The 16,737-nt window shown below is 42.3% G+C and overlaps 1 protein-coding gene across 1 annotated transcript in view; it reads left to right on the top strand.

The window, feature by feature from the left end:
* LOC114547103 (formin) overlaps positions 1–16,737 on the top strand; it is a 56,949-nt gene that overhangs the window by 2,677 nt on the left and 37,535 nt on the right. Inside the window, exons 3-7 of the mRNA XM_028566335.1 lie at positions 7,217–7,383; positions 11,702–11,822; positions 13,699–13,760; positions 15,361–15,763; positions 15,847–16,066. Coding sequence (XP_028422136.1) covers positions 7,217–7,383; positions 11,702–11,822; positions 13,699–13,760; positions 15,361–15,763; positions 15,847–16,066 — 973 coding nt within the window. The remainder of the gene's footprint in view (positions 1–7,216; positions 7,384–11,701; positions 11,823–13,698; positions 13,761–15,360; positions 15,764–15,846; positions 16,067–16,737) is intronic.

The following is a 16,737-nucleotide window of genomic DNA, read 5'->3' as shown; positions in this document are numbered from 1 at the left end:
TGAACACACTCATTCATGTTGAAACTCCCTGCCTTGATGAGAATGTTGACACAAGTGCTTTTATCATCTTAGTAGCATGAAGTGTAGTGTCAGAATATGCCCTTCATCTGGCATTGCTGTTGCTGGATTTTAAAGAACAGAGCAAGAAAGAGATGTCTTAAGAGAGATGCAAGTGTGTGTCTGTGTCAGACTGACTGTCTGAGGTTGTTGTTAAAATGCTCCAGCAATTACTCTGCAGCATTGTAACTGACATACATTTTCCGCAAAGTGAGTTTTACTTTGTCACTCCGGCTGTTGTCTAATACACAAGCTAGACTAATAAATAAACCTTGCTTTCCAAAATTTGTCTCCTGTTAGTTTTGTCTGCTGTGTTCTCGTCTTGGCTCAGACGTGTGACCACAAATTAAAAACTACCTAGCAGAGTAGTATAATGGGCAAGCAGGGCCTGAGAATACCCCCGCTGATGATCCATTTTAACTCTCTCAGCGCCACCGAGGAAGGCAGAGATTAGTGTCCCAGATCAAAGGCTCAAAGTTGACACGGGGTTCGACCTGACCAGGGTTCTCGTGAGTGCAGTCAGTGTTAACTGAAGCCTTGCCAATTTGGACTTTGAGGGATCTGCTATCCCTCCCCTAAACCCACATCCTCTCCAGTTCACAGGAAATTGACAAAAGGATCAGGGACCCAGCGGACACAAGGGTTACAGAGAAAAAGATTAAGGGTTTCCTTATTTGCTGAACTTTTTTTCTCTTTCCATAATCTGTACCACTGTATTGTATGCATACAATGCAGAGTAAATGCTTTTAAAGGTCCCATGACATGGTGCTCTTTGGATGCTTTTATATAGACCTTAGTGGTCCCCTAATACTGTATCTGAAGTCTCTTTCCTGAAATTCAACCTTGGTGCAGAATTACAGCCACTAGAGCCAGTCCCACAATGACCTTTCCTTAGTATGTGCCATTTCTGTGTCTGTAGCTATTGAGAGAGTGGGTGGGCAAGGTGGAGGGTGGGGGTGTGGCCTTGACCAACTGCCACTTTACTCGTTTGAAAGCCCTGATGTCTCTCTCTCATGGGTGGGCCAAATTCTCTGGGTGGGCAAAGCAGAGAAAGGGGAGGTAACCTTGCTCCTTATGACCTCATAAGGAGAAGATTCCAGATCGGCCCATCTGAGCTTTCATTTTCTCAAAGGCAGAGCAGGATACCCAGGGCTCGGTTTACACCTATCGCCATTTCTAGCCACTGGGGGACCATAGGCAGGCTGGGGGAATGCATATTAATGTTAAAAAAAAACTCATAAATTGAAATTTTCATGCCATGGGACCTTTAAATTCTTACAACATACAGAATATTTGCAATGCCATTATAATGTCACAAGCGCAGTTCAGAGTTTGTCAGTGTGACTTTGTTTTCACTTTACAATCGCTAGCCTCACTTGTCTTACCAGTGTGTATTTAGCGTAACTGTTCATGCCATTCTGTGTTTTTCTTTTTATTTAAATTTTTTTGTTTAATGGACCGTTGAAGAGATTTCCTTGTTGGTTTTTAGTTTATACACTTTTTCTGAAATCACTCCCAACTGCACTTTTAAAGTTGATGCTGCTGCTGTTGGTTGATATTGGCTGGCTGATGCTTCGAAGGATGCTTTAACATTATCGCATTATCTACCACTGTAACGTGGTTAATCATCCCTTTCAGTCAGTGTAACACAATCATTGATTTAATTTGCATCAGTAAACCGATTTTCTAATAGACCATGGATAATGGTTGCACCTTTTTTTTAATGTCAGTGTAGACAATTGTATTCCTAATTCAAGAACTATGCATCATCTTTAAGGAGTATTTGAGTTGTTACATCACAGTCCAGCACTATCTCAACCAATACAGCCACTAATGCTTAGCTCAGCAAAATATTTAGCTAAGCTAACTGGTGGATAGGAGAATGGATAGCCCAGCTTTACTCCTTCCCACTGAAATGACACTGTCCTTGTGTGTCCTCACCTAGGCATTCACAGATGCCTCCATTAACATGTATGTATACACACACACACACACACACACACACACACACACACACACACACACACACACACACACACACACACACACACACACACACACACACAATCCACATTGTCATTGGCATTAGACCACACAAAGTGACATTGTGACCAATTTTATTTTATTTCCCGATCATGGGCCTCACCAAATATCCTGAGTCCATCAGATGTAATGTGCCTGATATCATAAGCCATAAGCTGTCTGTAAGAGACCCTGTATCTCACTTCATCCGGCCAACCAAATTCATTCACAGTGAAGGCTTAAACCTTTTAATCTTAACAAAGATCTTTCTGTCGATTTTGCCGCATCTTAGCTGTTTACTAGATGTTGCTTGATAATTGACTGCACTTCAGGTGTTAACGCAGATAAACGAACATCACAGGGTCCAGCCAAAAAGGCTAAGTAGGTCAGTGTGAAACCCGGCCCTTCATGGTTTGTAAAACTAATAAACTAATTATGATCCGGGCACTTTAATCTGTGCTTTCTTATTAAAGCTCAGTGCTTATTAATGAGTGTGATTATGCAGATAGAAATTGTAATTTTAAAGAAAAAACAATCTTTTGTTCCTAGCACTAATCTGTGGAACAGAATACCTTTTTATATACACTTACTAAAGGTATGTATGTGGTTGTTTCATGTGTGTTTACACAATACCTATGTAATCTATCTCTGTTAGTTTATCTTTAGGTTAGCATTTGTGTTGCATTTTCTCTTATACTTATTACCTTTTTGACAAGGACAGTCATCCCAAACCCCATTAAAACTTGCAATAATAGATTGGAGGCAGCAGAAACATCTAAAAGATACATGACAGCATTAGCATTCATTTGGAGTCGTGTTTCTGGCCACCTGGTAAATGTAAGTCCAATATTCTCCTCTTATCTCGGTTTTTGGTCCTCACTAGCTCCTGATGGAAATATCTGGCTCTTTAGCAGCTAAATGCTTGTCTGTCTGCCGTTTGGTGCAGAGCAGGTGGTGTACAGTGGGTTTTTAGAGCTTTTACGTTGGCTGAGGGGAGCTGCAGCGCCGGGTGATATAACTTCCCTTAAGCAACCTTTTTTTTACATTACACTGATCCATAGTCTTAAAAATATTGATTAATACATGCTTTAAAACATCCCTTTTCATTCCAATCAGCAATTAATTTCTTTCTTGCTCTCTCTCTCTCTCTTTATCCCCCCCCTCCCTCCGTTCCCTACTTATTTTATAGTCTTACATATGGCAGGCAACACCATAATCAGATTACCTAATACGTTCCTGCAAGGTCATATGAAACTGATCAGTGCAGCGCAAGAGTGTATCGCCCCACTGTCCCTGCTAACTGTTATTCAACACAAGATGCCCTGCCATGCAACATTGTTCCACCGAGTGAAGACAAGGGCCGGCTCTATTCACATAATGAAGTGGATCAGTCTGTCTCAGTGTTGCTCTGAGCTGCATACTGCATGCAGAGAAACGGGGCACAAATATCGTGTAACTTGTTTTCTTTAATGAATGATTGCTACACCGCCACCGTGGCAAAAGTTAGCTTGTGATTTTTCAGTATATGCCGCTTTAAAAAGGATTCTCCTCAATGCCCCACTATTTTAAACACACACTCAGCAGTGGGCTGGAGTAAACTTTACCAAATGTCATGTCTCCCAGTCATTGGCCCGCCAGACTCAATGAAAGCACTCTTCCCTCTTCCTCAGTTCTGTGTATCCCATCAGTCTCCAGAACTGCATTTCAAATGAGTAATGATGACTCTGAGCATCATGTCATGCTACATTGCTGCTTTGGCCCTCAGAGCGCCACAGCACTTATCTCTGAGTTTCCACTTGTAGCTACCCCTTGCACGAACCTTAGCACAGCCAGCCAAACCAGTCATTCAATCAGCCAGCCTGACAGCCCTGCGCAGCCGACAAGCCTGCTTGGAAAAACAGCTGTGACAGGCACAAAAGAAAGAGGCTGATTTATAAATCCTGCATTTTTTTTTTCATGATTTATATAAAAGTCTATGATCCTTCTTCCTGGCTAAAAGTGATGGAGGGGGCCGGAGGCTGCCAGATTCACTCAGCATGCCACGTGGCCCAGTTTTTCTACTTTGAAAGATGAGGTTATAGATTTTCAGTGGATAAAATGGGGCAGACTGGGCAACACTGTTTGAGTGTCTGTTATAAGAATGAGAAACTGTAGCGTACCAACAGATGGGGTTAATTTGTGAAAGCTTGGCATTTATAGATGTGCATATAGATATTTCTGTGTTGTCTGGCCTGCAGTAGTCCCTTATTGATATCAAAGAAATGATCAGGTTAACTCATTGCCATTGCTGCTTATATTTAATAGCTTTGCTTTTAGTGATTTCACGTCTGATTTGGTGTGTTCAATACAGCCTCCACAAAGCGTTCTCTGACCGCTGAATGAGTGATGACCAGCCGACAGAGTGAAAGGTGGATTAATCCCCACTGACAACACCCACCTGTCAGGCCTCTGAGCCATGCCAAAGACAGATACATTATTGTTAAAATCCTAATGCTTACTGTAGCACAGAAACACCCATGCTGTCTGACAGCTGCTCACTCACACACTGTGATTTTCACGGTCAAATTAAAGCACTGTCAGTCAACACCTGCAGGTTTGCTCTATGGAAACCCCGGTGTGTAGTGTAGATTTCTGAAGAAGAGACTTTGCTTAAGAGCAGTGCATTATGTGTATTGACTCTTGATGGAATTCAATGGATTGCTGTTGTCTTGGGATGCTCCAGTTAGCATTGCATTACTTGCTGTCAGACCAAACTGCATGACAAACACCATCCCATCTGCACTCGGTTCAGCTATGGACACTGTGATTTGGTCTCAGCTTTTAGAGCAGCAGGGAGGGAGATTAAATGGCAATAAGCACACTGTTTTACCCAGGCTAGTGAACTTAAGCTCTGTGTGTGTGTGTGTGTGTGTGTGTGTAGATGTAAGAGTGCAGTCCTTTTTATTACCTAATGCATCTAAGAGTTGTCATGTCATTTCAGTGTTGTGCGTTACTTTATATAGGCCTATGTCTTATTTCTAGCATACAGCAGAGCTTCACTGCAGTGTGTTTGACTACAGGAAGAAGTCCATGCCTTTTCCTCTCCCTGCCCAGATGATGGCAGTGTAGGGTACATTACACTTATTACCCACAGCAAGGAGATTTTGTTTTTGCTCAGTTTGTCTGTTTTATTGGTTTGTTTGTCTGTCAGCAGGATTGCGGACAAACTACTTTATTTAAGTGACTGGTTAGCAGTCAGTCTGGGGAAGCATAAGAACACATGCACAATATTAAGATTGTTTAACCGTGTATTTTAATGTTTTGGGAGTCCTGAAGGAACGAAGCAAACATATATCAGTGGGTGTTCATTGTTTGCCTGTTTCATGTATATAATAGTAATAGGTAGAATTGTGGAGAGAGCTGTTTCTTATCACTAGTTGCTTTCCTTGGCCCGGCCTGGGCTTAACTCTGCATTTGGAAGTATCCCAACTTAGAGTCAGCAGTTCCCACTGCGGGACCATGCAGCACAGCATTATCATAATGTAAAAGTTATTAATCTAATCCCTTTTTTCCCTTGCTGTCAAAGTCCTAGATAACTGGAGAGACTGCAGGCATTGCTGCTGTCTCATAATGACTGATTGTGGTAGAGCACTGAAGCTGAATTTCAATGCTTCCATTTTTTAATAAAGCCGAACCCCCCCAGTTTTGTGTGTGTGTGTGGGCTCCTAACTGAATATTTTTTTTTGCACTGGCTGGGACTCAGACTCTGGGGAGCTATACAAGGGGACTTCCAAAGCTTTAGAAGTGGCTGCTGGATGGAAATACAGTAATACTGTATGTCCTCTTCAAGGATGCAAAACTCAATTCAAAGGGAGGTTTTTGGATATGTTAGCAGCTTATCGAACCGGAAGGGTTATTATTTTTCTCCACTCATAATTCTGCCCAAACAGGTCAAGGTGTTGTCTTACAGCTGGAGGAAATTGAGGTCAACAAGCTTCAAGATCTGTACCCTCCCCCCTCTCACTCTCACTATGTTCTCTCCTCTCTCTCCACCTCCTTTTCTTCCTCTTTATCATTTCACTTCACTGTCTCTTCCACATATCTCTTAACTTGCACGTTTCCTCCCTTTTTCTTGCATGACTGACTCTCTTGAGACGGTGAATGAATGCATCAAGGCAAGACATATCATGTTTCCATGCACATGAGAAGAATGCAAAATTGCATTTCTGCTTGTGTACCTGTCACCTCCTGTGTTGGCACTTGAGGCACTAGCCTGGTTCCTGAAGTTAATACCATGCAACTTGTTCGGGGCATAGACTGTATATAAAGAGGGTTTCTTGGCTTAGTGCAAGAGGGAGCTTCTGCAGGTGGAGGCTGTGTCTGAAGTGTGTGACTGAGCAGTAAATATTAAAGTCCAAGTGGTTTGAAATGCACAGACTCAAACCTCCACAGCATACTGCGGCATAAAAAGCACATAGGGAGGAATTTGTATACAACTTTTAAAATGTACTTTTACCCTGTTTTAGCTTCATTTTCTAAAATCTATTTAACATTCTTCATCATTGCAGTGCACTCATCACCCTCTGTGTGACTGCCTGGTCAGGAGAGGGCAGTCTTTCCCAATCTAAATTCCTGTATTTTCACTCCTTCAGGTCCTTTGGGTGACTATACACACAGGCAAACTTCACACATGTCTGCAACCACCTTTATTGTAGTACACTGGTAGCGCTGAGCAACGCCATGTCTCTGTTACAGTAAACATTTCTTGAAGGCAAATCAATAGTGGTATCTGTTTTTGAGGCCAGTGCTCTGCAGCCATTTTTCCTTATTGGATCAGCGTGGCTTTCTGCTGGTGTTGACGATGGGAACAAGGCTGGCTAAGTGCAGATAAAAATAGCTGTGTGCCCTCGAGCCTGCAGCAAAACAGTGGTCTCTCTTGCTTGATGCTAAAAGATTCGGATGCCTGCTTTCCAACTGGTCTCACTTTTATTTCCCATGCAGGTTACACAGGAAAACAACTTGCCTCAGTGCTGCTTATTTAGCCTTGTCACACATGATCACACCTGTTATGCTGTTGTGTTTTTCCATGCTAAAGTATGCTTCCTTGTACAACATGAAGCATTAATTATCCTGCGGTGGTGTTTGTGTATTTGTGTAGAGGATCCCCTCTTGCGTCAGGATGACCTTTGGATGTTGGATGGCGATGAACCTCAGGAACCCATTTCCCACGTTCAACGCCCTGATCACCTTGACTTCCTACGCATCACACCACCAGAGGATGACATCTTCGGGGACACACCCTACTGCCCCAAACTGGAGTGCACGGTGAGGGCTCTCAAGCAGCACATATAGCCTACTTACAGGTAAAAAATTAGCCATAATGTGTATTTTCACACGCAGAGCAGTGTACCATAGCACTCCCTTTTTTTTTTTCCTCGTGGGACCATAGGGATTTCTTTCCATTCGGTCATTTAACCACCTGATCATGAATTCTCAGAAATGGATTAGCAGGTCATGGATTCTAATCTGTAGACTGGGGCCAAAACTGACTGAGATCACTCCACTGACTCGCATTCATTCCTGTGGCAGATGAGGCAGATTATCTGGGTGTGTTTTGGGCGGGTAGTGTATCAATGCAAGCCATGCATTGTTTTCCCAAGACACAGTAACTGCCCTGACTGTGAACACATTCAGTTAACATACCAGTACAAAGGCCAGGCTGTACAAAATTAGACTGTATTGTTATGAAAGTGACCGCCATCTTACATACTTCATACTTCATTGTCATCCATTTTCATGTCATTAGAAATAAACAAACCTCTATTGTTCACGTATTCTGTGGGTGTACCAGCTGAACAAACACAAAGGGGGGGTTGTGACAATGACATAATCTGATTGCGTGGGTTAGACTTGATAGTTTTTAGTTGTTTTTTTTTTCATATGTGTCAGATCTGTGTTCATATCATGGTCTTGTCTCTCAGGCCTCTTTCTAGTAAAACCTCTAGGCGGATTTACTGTGAGTGTATGAAATACCGCTGCTCTTGCATAACTTAATTCCTCAGCCACAGAAGCCCCCCTTTTAAATCTTCAGATGAGGGAAATAAAAATAAAAAGTCATAGGAAATGCAATTACAAGTGGTGTTGGTGGTAACAGAGAAACACTTAAAGATACTTTTTACAATAATATTTCCATCATTCAAGCAGTTATGTTGCTGGGTTCATTACCTCCATTAATAATGTCACCATTTTGAGTCTTGAAAAGTGTAAATTTCTCCTATTTGTCTTCCAGTTGTGTTTCTTGTAGTGTTAAGTATTAGTTATTGGTTCTGTGTCTGGGGGGGGAAAATATTTGTTTTATATAATTTTTTTTTCTTGGGCAGTCATTAAATTGGATTCAAAATATTTGAAAAGCAATGTGTAGAAATGTGCCCTTTGGTCCTGCTTAGACTGGGCTCAATCAGGCAATCTGAAGGAATGCATTCATGGAGGGTGACCTTTGGTTGCTAAGGGCAACCACAGTCTGAAGAATGCTAAACAGACACTGCGGTTTTATTTTCTCATAAAAAAAAAACTTTTTTGTTGTTAGCTTGTAAACTTTAGCTAACATTAGCTTGCAAACTTTTTTAAAACCTCAAAGTGTCCTCAAATCTAAACTTACAGTTTAGATTTGTACATAGAGACTTAAGGTAAGTGAATCAAAATGTAATTTTTTTTTTCTTCCCCTAACTGTTCTGTTGGGGGGTGTTCATGAGCTGCTAATCACACATGTTAGCCTCTTAGCATGTTAGCTAGAGCTGGCTAAGGCCAGGCTGACTAATCACCATGTCTTAAGCCCTGTATTGCAGTATCTCACTGCCGAATGGTGCAGTGCTAGGTGCTAGTGCTGCAGCTCTCCACCTGGACACAGACTGACTCCCCCTCTGTATTTATTCTATTACCTTGGTAGCCATTTTACGGAAGTGAGCAGAGGTAATCAGACACCTGTGGTGCCGGGCTCTGCCTGTCCCCTCCCAGGAAGGGAGGAACCTGAAGGGAGGCGTCCTTTGACTGGATAGACCAGTGAGACACATTTCTTTTCCAACCTGAGGTGGTTTTTTTTTTTTTTTTTTTCCCTCACACAGCAGCACACAGGGCTTCCCTGTGAACTGAAAGACGGAGACAAACTAGAAGTACAGTTTAGTCATGGACTCCGTATACATACTGTATGCCAGCATATAGAGAAGGATAACCCACAACTTTATGGATAATACCGCTCAACTTGTCGGAACAGTTGGGAATGCTTTTGTGAAAAGCAGGTGAACTCTGCTCTCCCAGGGAGATTACAACAGGACATTCTTCCAGCCGCTAAACAGCTTGTCTTTACTTGCAGCGTCATGTGATCTTGCTCGCACAGAGGAGGCTAAACTGTACTACTGACAACATACTGTCAGTAGTAGACTCTATTTGATATTATGAAAGTCTACTACGTAGAATCTGTTTGTGCCTCACTAAACAGGAATAGAGGATAGTGTTGTTGTAAATGGTGCCCTCCTGGAGAAGGTAAAAGGAGCTGGGGAGATTTGTCCATACAAAGGTCTTTTGTTCCCAGCCAGCAGTAGAGGTGGAAAAGGAGCAGCTTGGATAACTGGAGGTGGGGACATTTGTGACATTTTCAATGGACATTTTGCCAGAGCTACTACCTGTTTTGGTTTGCCTCTCTTTGGTCTCAGTGTGACACGCAAAAATGGACAGTGTGGGTAATAACTCCGATGGATCAGGGAGGCAGCCAGCTAACTCACTCCTGAATGTCTTCAGCAGTTTCTTCGGCCGAGATACACCTGCCCCTTCAGACGCAGAGTCGGCTGTGCTGACGTCTTTCAAGGAGCTGTCGGATGAGGAGAATCCTTTTCCTGAAGGCTGTCAAACCACTAACCATGAGAACAAGCTCCAAGGGAGGGACTGTATTCATCAGAATAATGTGACTGCTTCCTGTGATACAGGGCAGCGGGCTGAATTACTGGAAGCTGGAGCCTTGGTTGATCTAGATCTGGTCCAGGTCACGAGGGTGGAAACGTATAGTGACAATGAGGAAAATGAGGATGAGAAGGCGGGCAACAGGATCACTAGTCTGTTGGAGAAGCTTGCCAGGACCAGGGAGCCTTCCCTACCTGAGGAGGGTAATAATACAGTGGAGCATGGTGATGGAGATGAGCTAAAAGGTGCCAGTGAGGCAGAAGCAGAGTACAAAGTGCCTGTGTTTAGAACACACAAATTTGAGGAGAGATCACTAGCTAGTCTATATTCAGACAGGTTTGTCAACAGAACTAACTCGAGGCCAGTTCTGGTCTCTTCAGTTTCCAAACAGGCAGATGGCTTCAGTCCCAAGGAGCGCACCACCACAGTGTCTTTGGATGTAGAAACATCTGGTGTGGGAGAGAATGGTAGAGACAACGTGGGAAACAATGAGAGTGAAGAGTTTGCCAGCATAGATTGTTCTCTGCCTGTTCCTTCTATCATCTCCGGACATCTGGCTTTGGAGGCCTCAGGTCAAAATGCTGCAACAGCCTCTCCTTTAAAGCAGGATTTAGATAGAACACAGAAGGAGGAGACCCATGAGCAAAGGGCTGAAGATGGGACTGAGGAGCCTCACTCCAGCCAGGTGTCCTCCTCTGTTCCCTCCAGCCCTGAGGCTCCCGAAGTTTCAGTCCAATCATCCTCCAGTCCAGAGGAGCCGTCAAACTCTGCTTTTATCACAAATCCCCCTACAGGGTTTAAAAAAAACATGTCACTGTCATCTGCAACTGAAGAATCCCCAGGTGATATCCAGCCAAGTACCAGTCCTGCTAAACAGTGCATAACTGCTCCAAAGACATCAGAAACAAACACACCACCTCCAGCTTCATCCAATGCACCCTCCTCTACCTCATCCCCATCCAGGGGCACGGCGCTCTCTTCGCCCCCTTCCTTCCAGATGCCAGCTCTCTTCAGTGGGTTGCGGGTGCTGAAGAAAGGAGCGGTGGGGGAAGACAGGGAGACGGTGTCCGAGATTAAACAGAGTGAGAAGGATGCTGACCTGGCCCTGCTCAGCCTGAAGAAGACTGTAAACAAAGCCAAGCTCTTCCCTGAGCAGAAGACAGTCACTCCAGTCAAAAAAACACGCCGAGCCTAAACCTGTAATGGGACAGTTGACTCAGCTGCTCAACGTCGACAACCACGATGAGACCAAAAAGGCAGATGCTGGGCGGGATGCTGGTCCTGAAAACGGCAGAAAAGAATCTGAGAATGGAGAAGAGGATGCAGAAGAGAAAATCCCAGGCCCAGAAACCCCCACATTCCCACCGGAGAAAAAGAAAACCTCAGACTTGGCCTATGAAACCTTCAAGAGCTTCTTCGGCCCCAAAACTATCAAAAAGGAAAAAACAGACGATGTGGACCTGGAGGCCGTGAAAAAGAGAATCAAGAATGACAAGGAAAGCCTGAGGTCTATTTTTGAGAGAACTTCCAAATCCCCTGGCAAGGAACTTAACAGTCCCACAGAGGCTAATGTATGAAATCCCAATTATTTAAAATCTTTATTTATCTATATGATGAGGGGAAATTGGTGCTGTATCATTGCATTGCAAGGGTCCATGCTGATGTTTTTGCATGTGTTGTCTTGGCACAGACGGAGGTCACATCTCCTACAGACAGTGAGGACCGGACCCCAGGGCGTCTTCAGGCTGTGTGGCCCCCACCCAAACCTAAAGATGAGGAAGAGAAGGTGGGGCTCAAATACACCGAGGCAGGTAAGAACCACAACCTTAGACACTGTTGTCTGTCTTTACATCTAAGATCAGGAATGCTGACAGAGGATCATGCCAGTCAAGCTAACACTGACACACCTCAGACCGATTGTATTTGGGGATAAGGGCCGTTGCGGAATATAGGATATAGGAATTATATCATAGGATTTTTTGAATCGATCTCTTGTTAACAAACAAAACAAAAGTTGAGCCACCCCTATCGCACCTTTTGATCACTCACACTTTTTTTATTCTAAAACTCTAAAATAAGTCATGCAGAGCAAGTATCATTATCAGTGTGCAATACATCATTTAACTCTATTTAAGAACACAGTGAGGCTGTCTGCTCCTTAATGCTGCTGTTTGTGTGGCTGCTGTTTGGTGGCACCGCAGGATCGTATGTGTGGGTGTTAGTGGTCAAAATATTTAATGGAATTAAATACTGTATACTCGCTAGGCAGCACGCCATGGTTGGCCCATCTTAAAGGTGTAATGACTTAAAACACACATGGCTGTGGATGGGCTGATAAAATTACTTATTTACTTACCGTACTTAATGATTATAAGTAAACGGCTTTCCTGTTCCGAGTACAGTGAAATTGTGTTGAACTCAAAGCGTACAGTGCATTGCAACAGCAGTGAAACAGCTGCTGGGTGTTCTGTGTGGTGCAGCTTCATTCCTGAGAATAGATTAAGACAAGCAAGTGTGGATTATTCTAGTGATTGGTGCTCCTCAATTGGTCTTTGCGCTTGTATAAGAGAATAGTTCAGAAGCTGAACAAAAGTCCAGACTGTGAGGCATACAGATAAAACAACATGTGTACATTCATATCCTACGCATCGCTTTCAAACACTATTTCACCACACATTTACGGGCCTAAATTCAAGTACTGATTAAAAAGCGCAAATAATTTACTATTGAGTGGAGTTGCAGAAGTTTTAATTAATTTTAAGATCGGTCTACTTCTAATCATTGACTCGGATTAATCATTGCTACAATACGATGTTACTCATTAAAGCAAATAGCTAATGTGTGGGTCTATAGATAGTTTATGCTAATGGCTCAGTCCCAAACATAATCATATTCTCCTTTTTTGATTTTAGTCTTAATTGTAAATAGGAACAAAGGCTCCCAAATGTAAAAATGAGCCCTAAATCCTAACAGTCCTGTCCTCAAACAAAATGAAATTAGAGCTTGGCAGCAGGTGACACACATCTCAATGAAGAGGAGACACTGTGATGTACAATGGATAGGACAGGGTATGATATTGCAGTTCATCACCAACTTTGCAGTGAAAATATGCTGAAGTTCAAAATATTTATTAATTGACAAAGTTGGTCTCTATTGTCTGTTTGTATTGTAGTCTGAAGTTGTACATGTTTCCAAATACTTATGCTAATATACCATCATGGGCGCTAGGTGATTCATGTTGTTGGTGATCTTTTCATTTATATCTTATCTCATTAGAACAGTTTTTTTTTGTATGTTTTGATCTGGCAAAATATTTAGTTTGGGCTTTCATTTGAGCCAGCAGTATACTTTAAAACTGGTTGGTTGAGTTGTGATTGCGGCCCTTTAGACTGTAAGTGACCCACCCTTCTGTGAAATTGTACCACTTAACAGCAGTACATCTTGTTGGTATGTCTCTTGTCTTGCAGATTAACTTGATAATGATTTAGCATACCAAGCCAGTAGGTTGAGAAAACATAACTCTAACCCATGTTTCTCAATCGAAAAATAGAAAAAGCGAAAAAGAAAACCATAACCAATGAGCTGTGATTATTGTATACACACTCCATTGTGTACTTAATAAATCAAACCTGCCAGTAGAATGCGTTTGTGTTGTCATACACGTGTCCTTGTTCTGCCTCCTTACAGAGCACCAGGCTGCCCTCTTGCAGCTGAAGAGAGAGTGCAAGGAAGATCTGGAGAGGATGCATGTAAGTAATCGTATGACTTTAGCAGACATGTTAACACACTGAAAACATATTACGCATTGAAGAAAACTATCCCAGGTATCTCTGTGGGGGATGACCAGGTAAAGTAAGTAAAGTGAGGAAGTTTAATTAAACAGAAACAAACTAATATTTGTGAAATAAAGTTTAGCAATATATGTGTGACAATAAGAGGCCGATATGTTGTAATATCTAGTCTGACATAGCAGTTGACTCTCCTGAACACAAGATGGCACTAAGTAAGCATAAAATGTTCAAGTGCAGCAGCTGGACACGTTCACAGCTCTGCTTAATATTTACCCACAGCAGTAGAAGCGTTAAGACGTCACCATTTTTTTTTTTTTTTTTTTTAAGTTTCCCAGTATTGTGTGTAAAATGTCTTTTGAGTGTAAATTGTTGGTCACTTTTAAATTAAGGTTTTATTTTTTTTTTTAAGTTCTAAAGTTCCTTTTGTACATTCCCAGAGACACAGTATGCAAATAAAAAAGAAAAGAAAACTTAAATCGGACTCAAATTTCTATGAAATGTAGTTGTAGTGTGTCTTGTCTCACAGTAGAGAGATATTGTATATGGAATTCAGTTGCAAGCTTCCAGTACAGCACAGAATTACACAAAATATTCTTCAAAAATAAATTTAGACCAGAGTATGAGCATTTAGTGATTACTATTAAAAACATAAAACCTTTTTGAATTATCAAATTATTATATAATTTTTTTTACAATGGCTTGATTATTTCAGTGACATAAAATATAGCAATCAAAATAGATGCAAACATCTTACTTAACATATTAAGTTAAAACTGCACTGTGTCAATTCAAAAATCTAAAAGAGACGAGATGTATAATAATTTTGCTTCCGAATGTCATCTCATTTGTCTCCAATAATATGGCTCATCTCAAATCCATTTTAACAGTGTCTGTTTCATTCATCAACAGCGGAGGTTAGGAGCAGTGTTTCACAGGTGTTTTTCATATGTCAAATTAATCAAGAGTTAAAGTTATTATATACTCTTGTGGCCGTGTTACATAATTTGTACCACTTATTAATTGCTTTATGGACCATTTCCTTGAAAACTGACCTCAGAGTTGGTTTCTCAGCCTGTTTGCTTAAAGCCTTTAATTTGACGATGGCCTTTATAAAGTACGGATGCTGACACTGAAAAACATGTACCACAGTCAGCCCACAACAAAGGGTGGGAACGTGTCTAATGCTATTTCTAAACTGACACCAGTTAATAATGAACATGTGTAAGATTTATTGCAAAACCATTTTCCTTTCTGTATAAAATCAATACTTTGCTTTGGTAAGATTGTTTGAAATGTCAAATGAAAACTGGGCCAGATTGTCGCTGTAAATGAGTCAGATATTAATCTCTGATTGGGGAAAACTTTAATGGGAATGAAGTTAAAAAACAAAGCTGAAAAAGAGAGGATTGTCATTTTTCAAACAAGAATCACATTCATATGTGTATATATATATATATGTGTGTGTGTGTGTGTGTGTGTGTGTGTGTGTGTGTGTGACAGAAGTTTCTGATATTCTGCAATTGTTTTGTCTCTGGCATTCGGCTCTTGTTGCTTACAGTCCGACTTTGAGCTTCAAGTCTTCCAACTGCGAGGTGAGCACGCTGTCTCAATGGCACATCTGGAAGGAGTCATCGCAAAGATGCAAAGAGACAACGGGTATAATACAAGTCAGGACCGGGGCGAGGTCCGCGATGCTGCTGTGTCCACTGCAGATGACCTGACACCCAAGACCTACCGCACCGTGAGTATCCAGACGGACAGGGAGACCTTCATCAAGAGCCCTGAGGGTGACAGTGGCGGCCTTGTTCAAAGCCCCAACCAGAATGTGCCGAAAAGACTCAACTTGGACTCTATTGGACTAAATCAAAAAGCTGAAACGGCCCCAGGCGCTTCTGGACCACCCTGCCCCCCCCCCCCCCCCCACCTCCGCCTCCCCCTCTCCCACCGGGCCTCTCGGGACCGCCTCCCCCACCCCCACCTCCTCCTCCTCCTTTGCTACGCAACACTGGAGCACCGCCCCCTCCGCCACCTCCATTCCCTGGAGGTGGTCCGCCGCCCCCACCACCTCCCCCTCCCCCTCCTGGCCTACCTGGAGCTGGTCCACCTCCTCCTCCCCCTCCTCCAGGCTCTGGCCCGCCACCTCCTCCCCCTATGGGCTTCAGTTTTGACCAGAAGGTGGAGAAGGCCCCACGGAAACTTGCCATTGAGCCAGCATGTCCCATGAAACCTCTATACTGGACCAGGATACAGATACAGGACAATAAGTATGTGGAACATTGCCTAAATTCACTCGTATTGCTCTTAAATGGTAAATGTGGGAGATTACAACTTGGGTCTTATTTTCAGTGTTTTGGCCATCATTGTACAGTAGTTTGTAATAATAAGAGATCTAGGAATGCGGCCGCATTGCTATGAGGAAGTCCGAACGGGCAAGAAACACAAGCAGTCGGAAGACCATACTGACCGTACTGTTTTTTGTTTTTTTTTAACAACACTCCAGATTAGCAAAATTGATTTAAAAATAAATTAAAGGGTTAGGGGAAGAATTATTGCCCAAACTGTTGTAAACATCCAACACAGTTTATAGACTGACTTCATAGTTATTGTGCACACAATTTTCTTGTGCAATATTGCTGTGTTCTCAGATATCAGAAATGACTTTGGTGAGTGCCATGTTATTAAAACTTATGAAAGTGATGGCCAACACTACAAATATGAGACCCAAATCGTAATAAACTGGAATTATTCTTTAAATTGCAGTGATTATGCAAAATGATCAGTAGCACACAAACATAAAATGTCTTCCCACACTTGCATTTCTTTTCCCTGAACTAATTTAAACCCAAGGTTACAGAAAGCACAGGGCTAGCATAACCTCAGTTCAAAATTGTATTTATTAACGTAATAACTGATTTGAATAACTTGATTTTTATTA

Source organism: Perca flavescens, chromosome 20 (assembly GCF_004354835.1).
Source record: "Perca flavescens isolate YP-PL-M2 chromosome 20, PFLA_1.0, whole genome shotgun sequence".
Classification (NCBI taxonomy): Eukaryota; Metazoa; Chordata; class Actinopteri; order Perciformes; family Percidae; genus Perca; species Perca flavescens.
The sequence above is the reverse complement of the archived record's forward strand: the minus strand, read 5'-3'. Positions and strand labels throughout refer to the sequence as shown.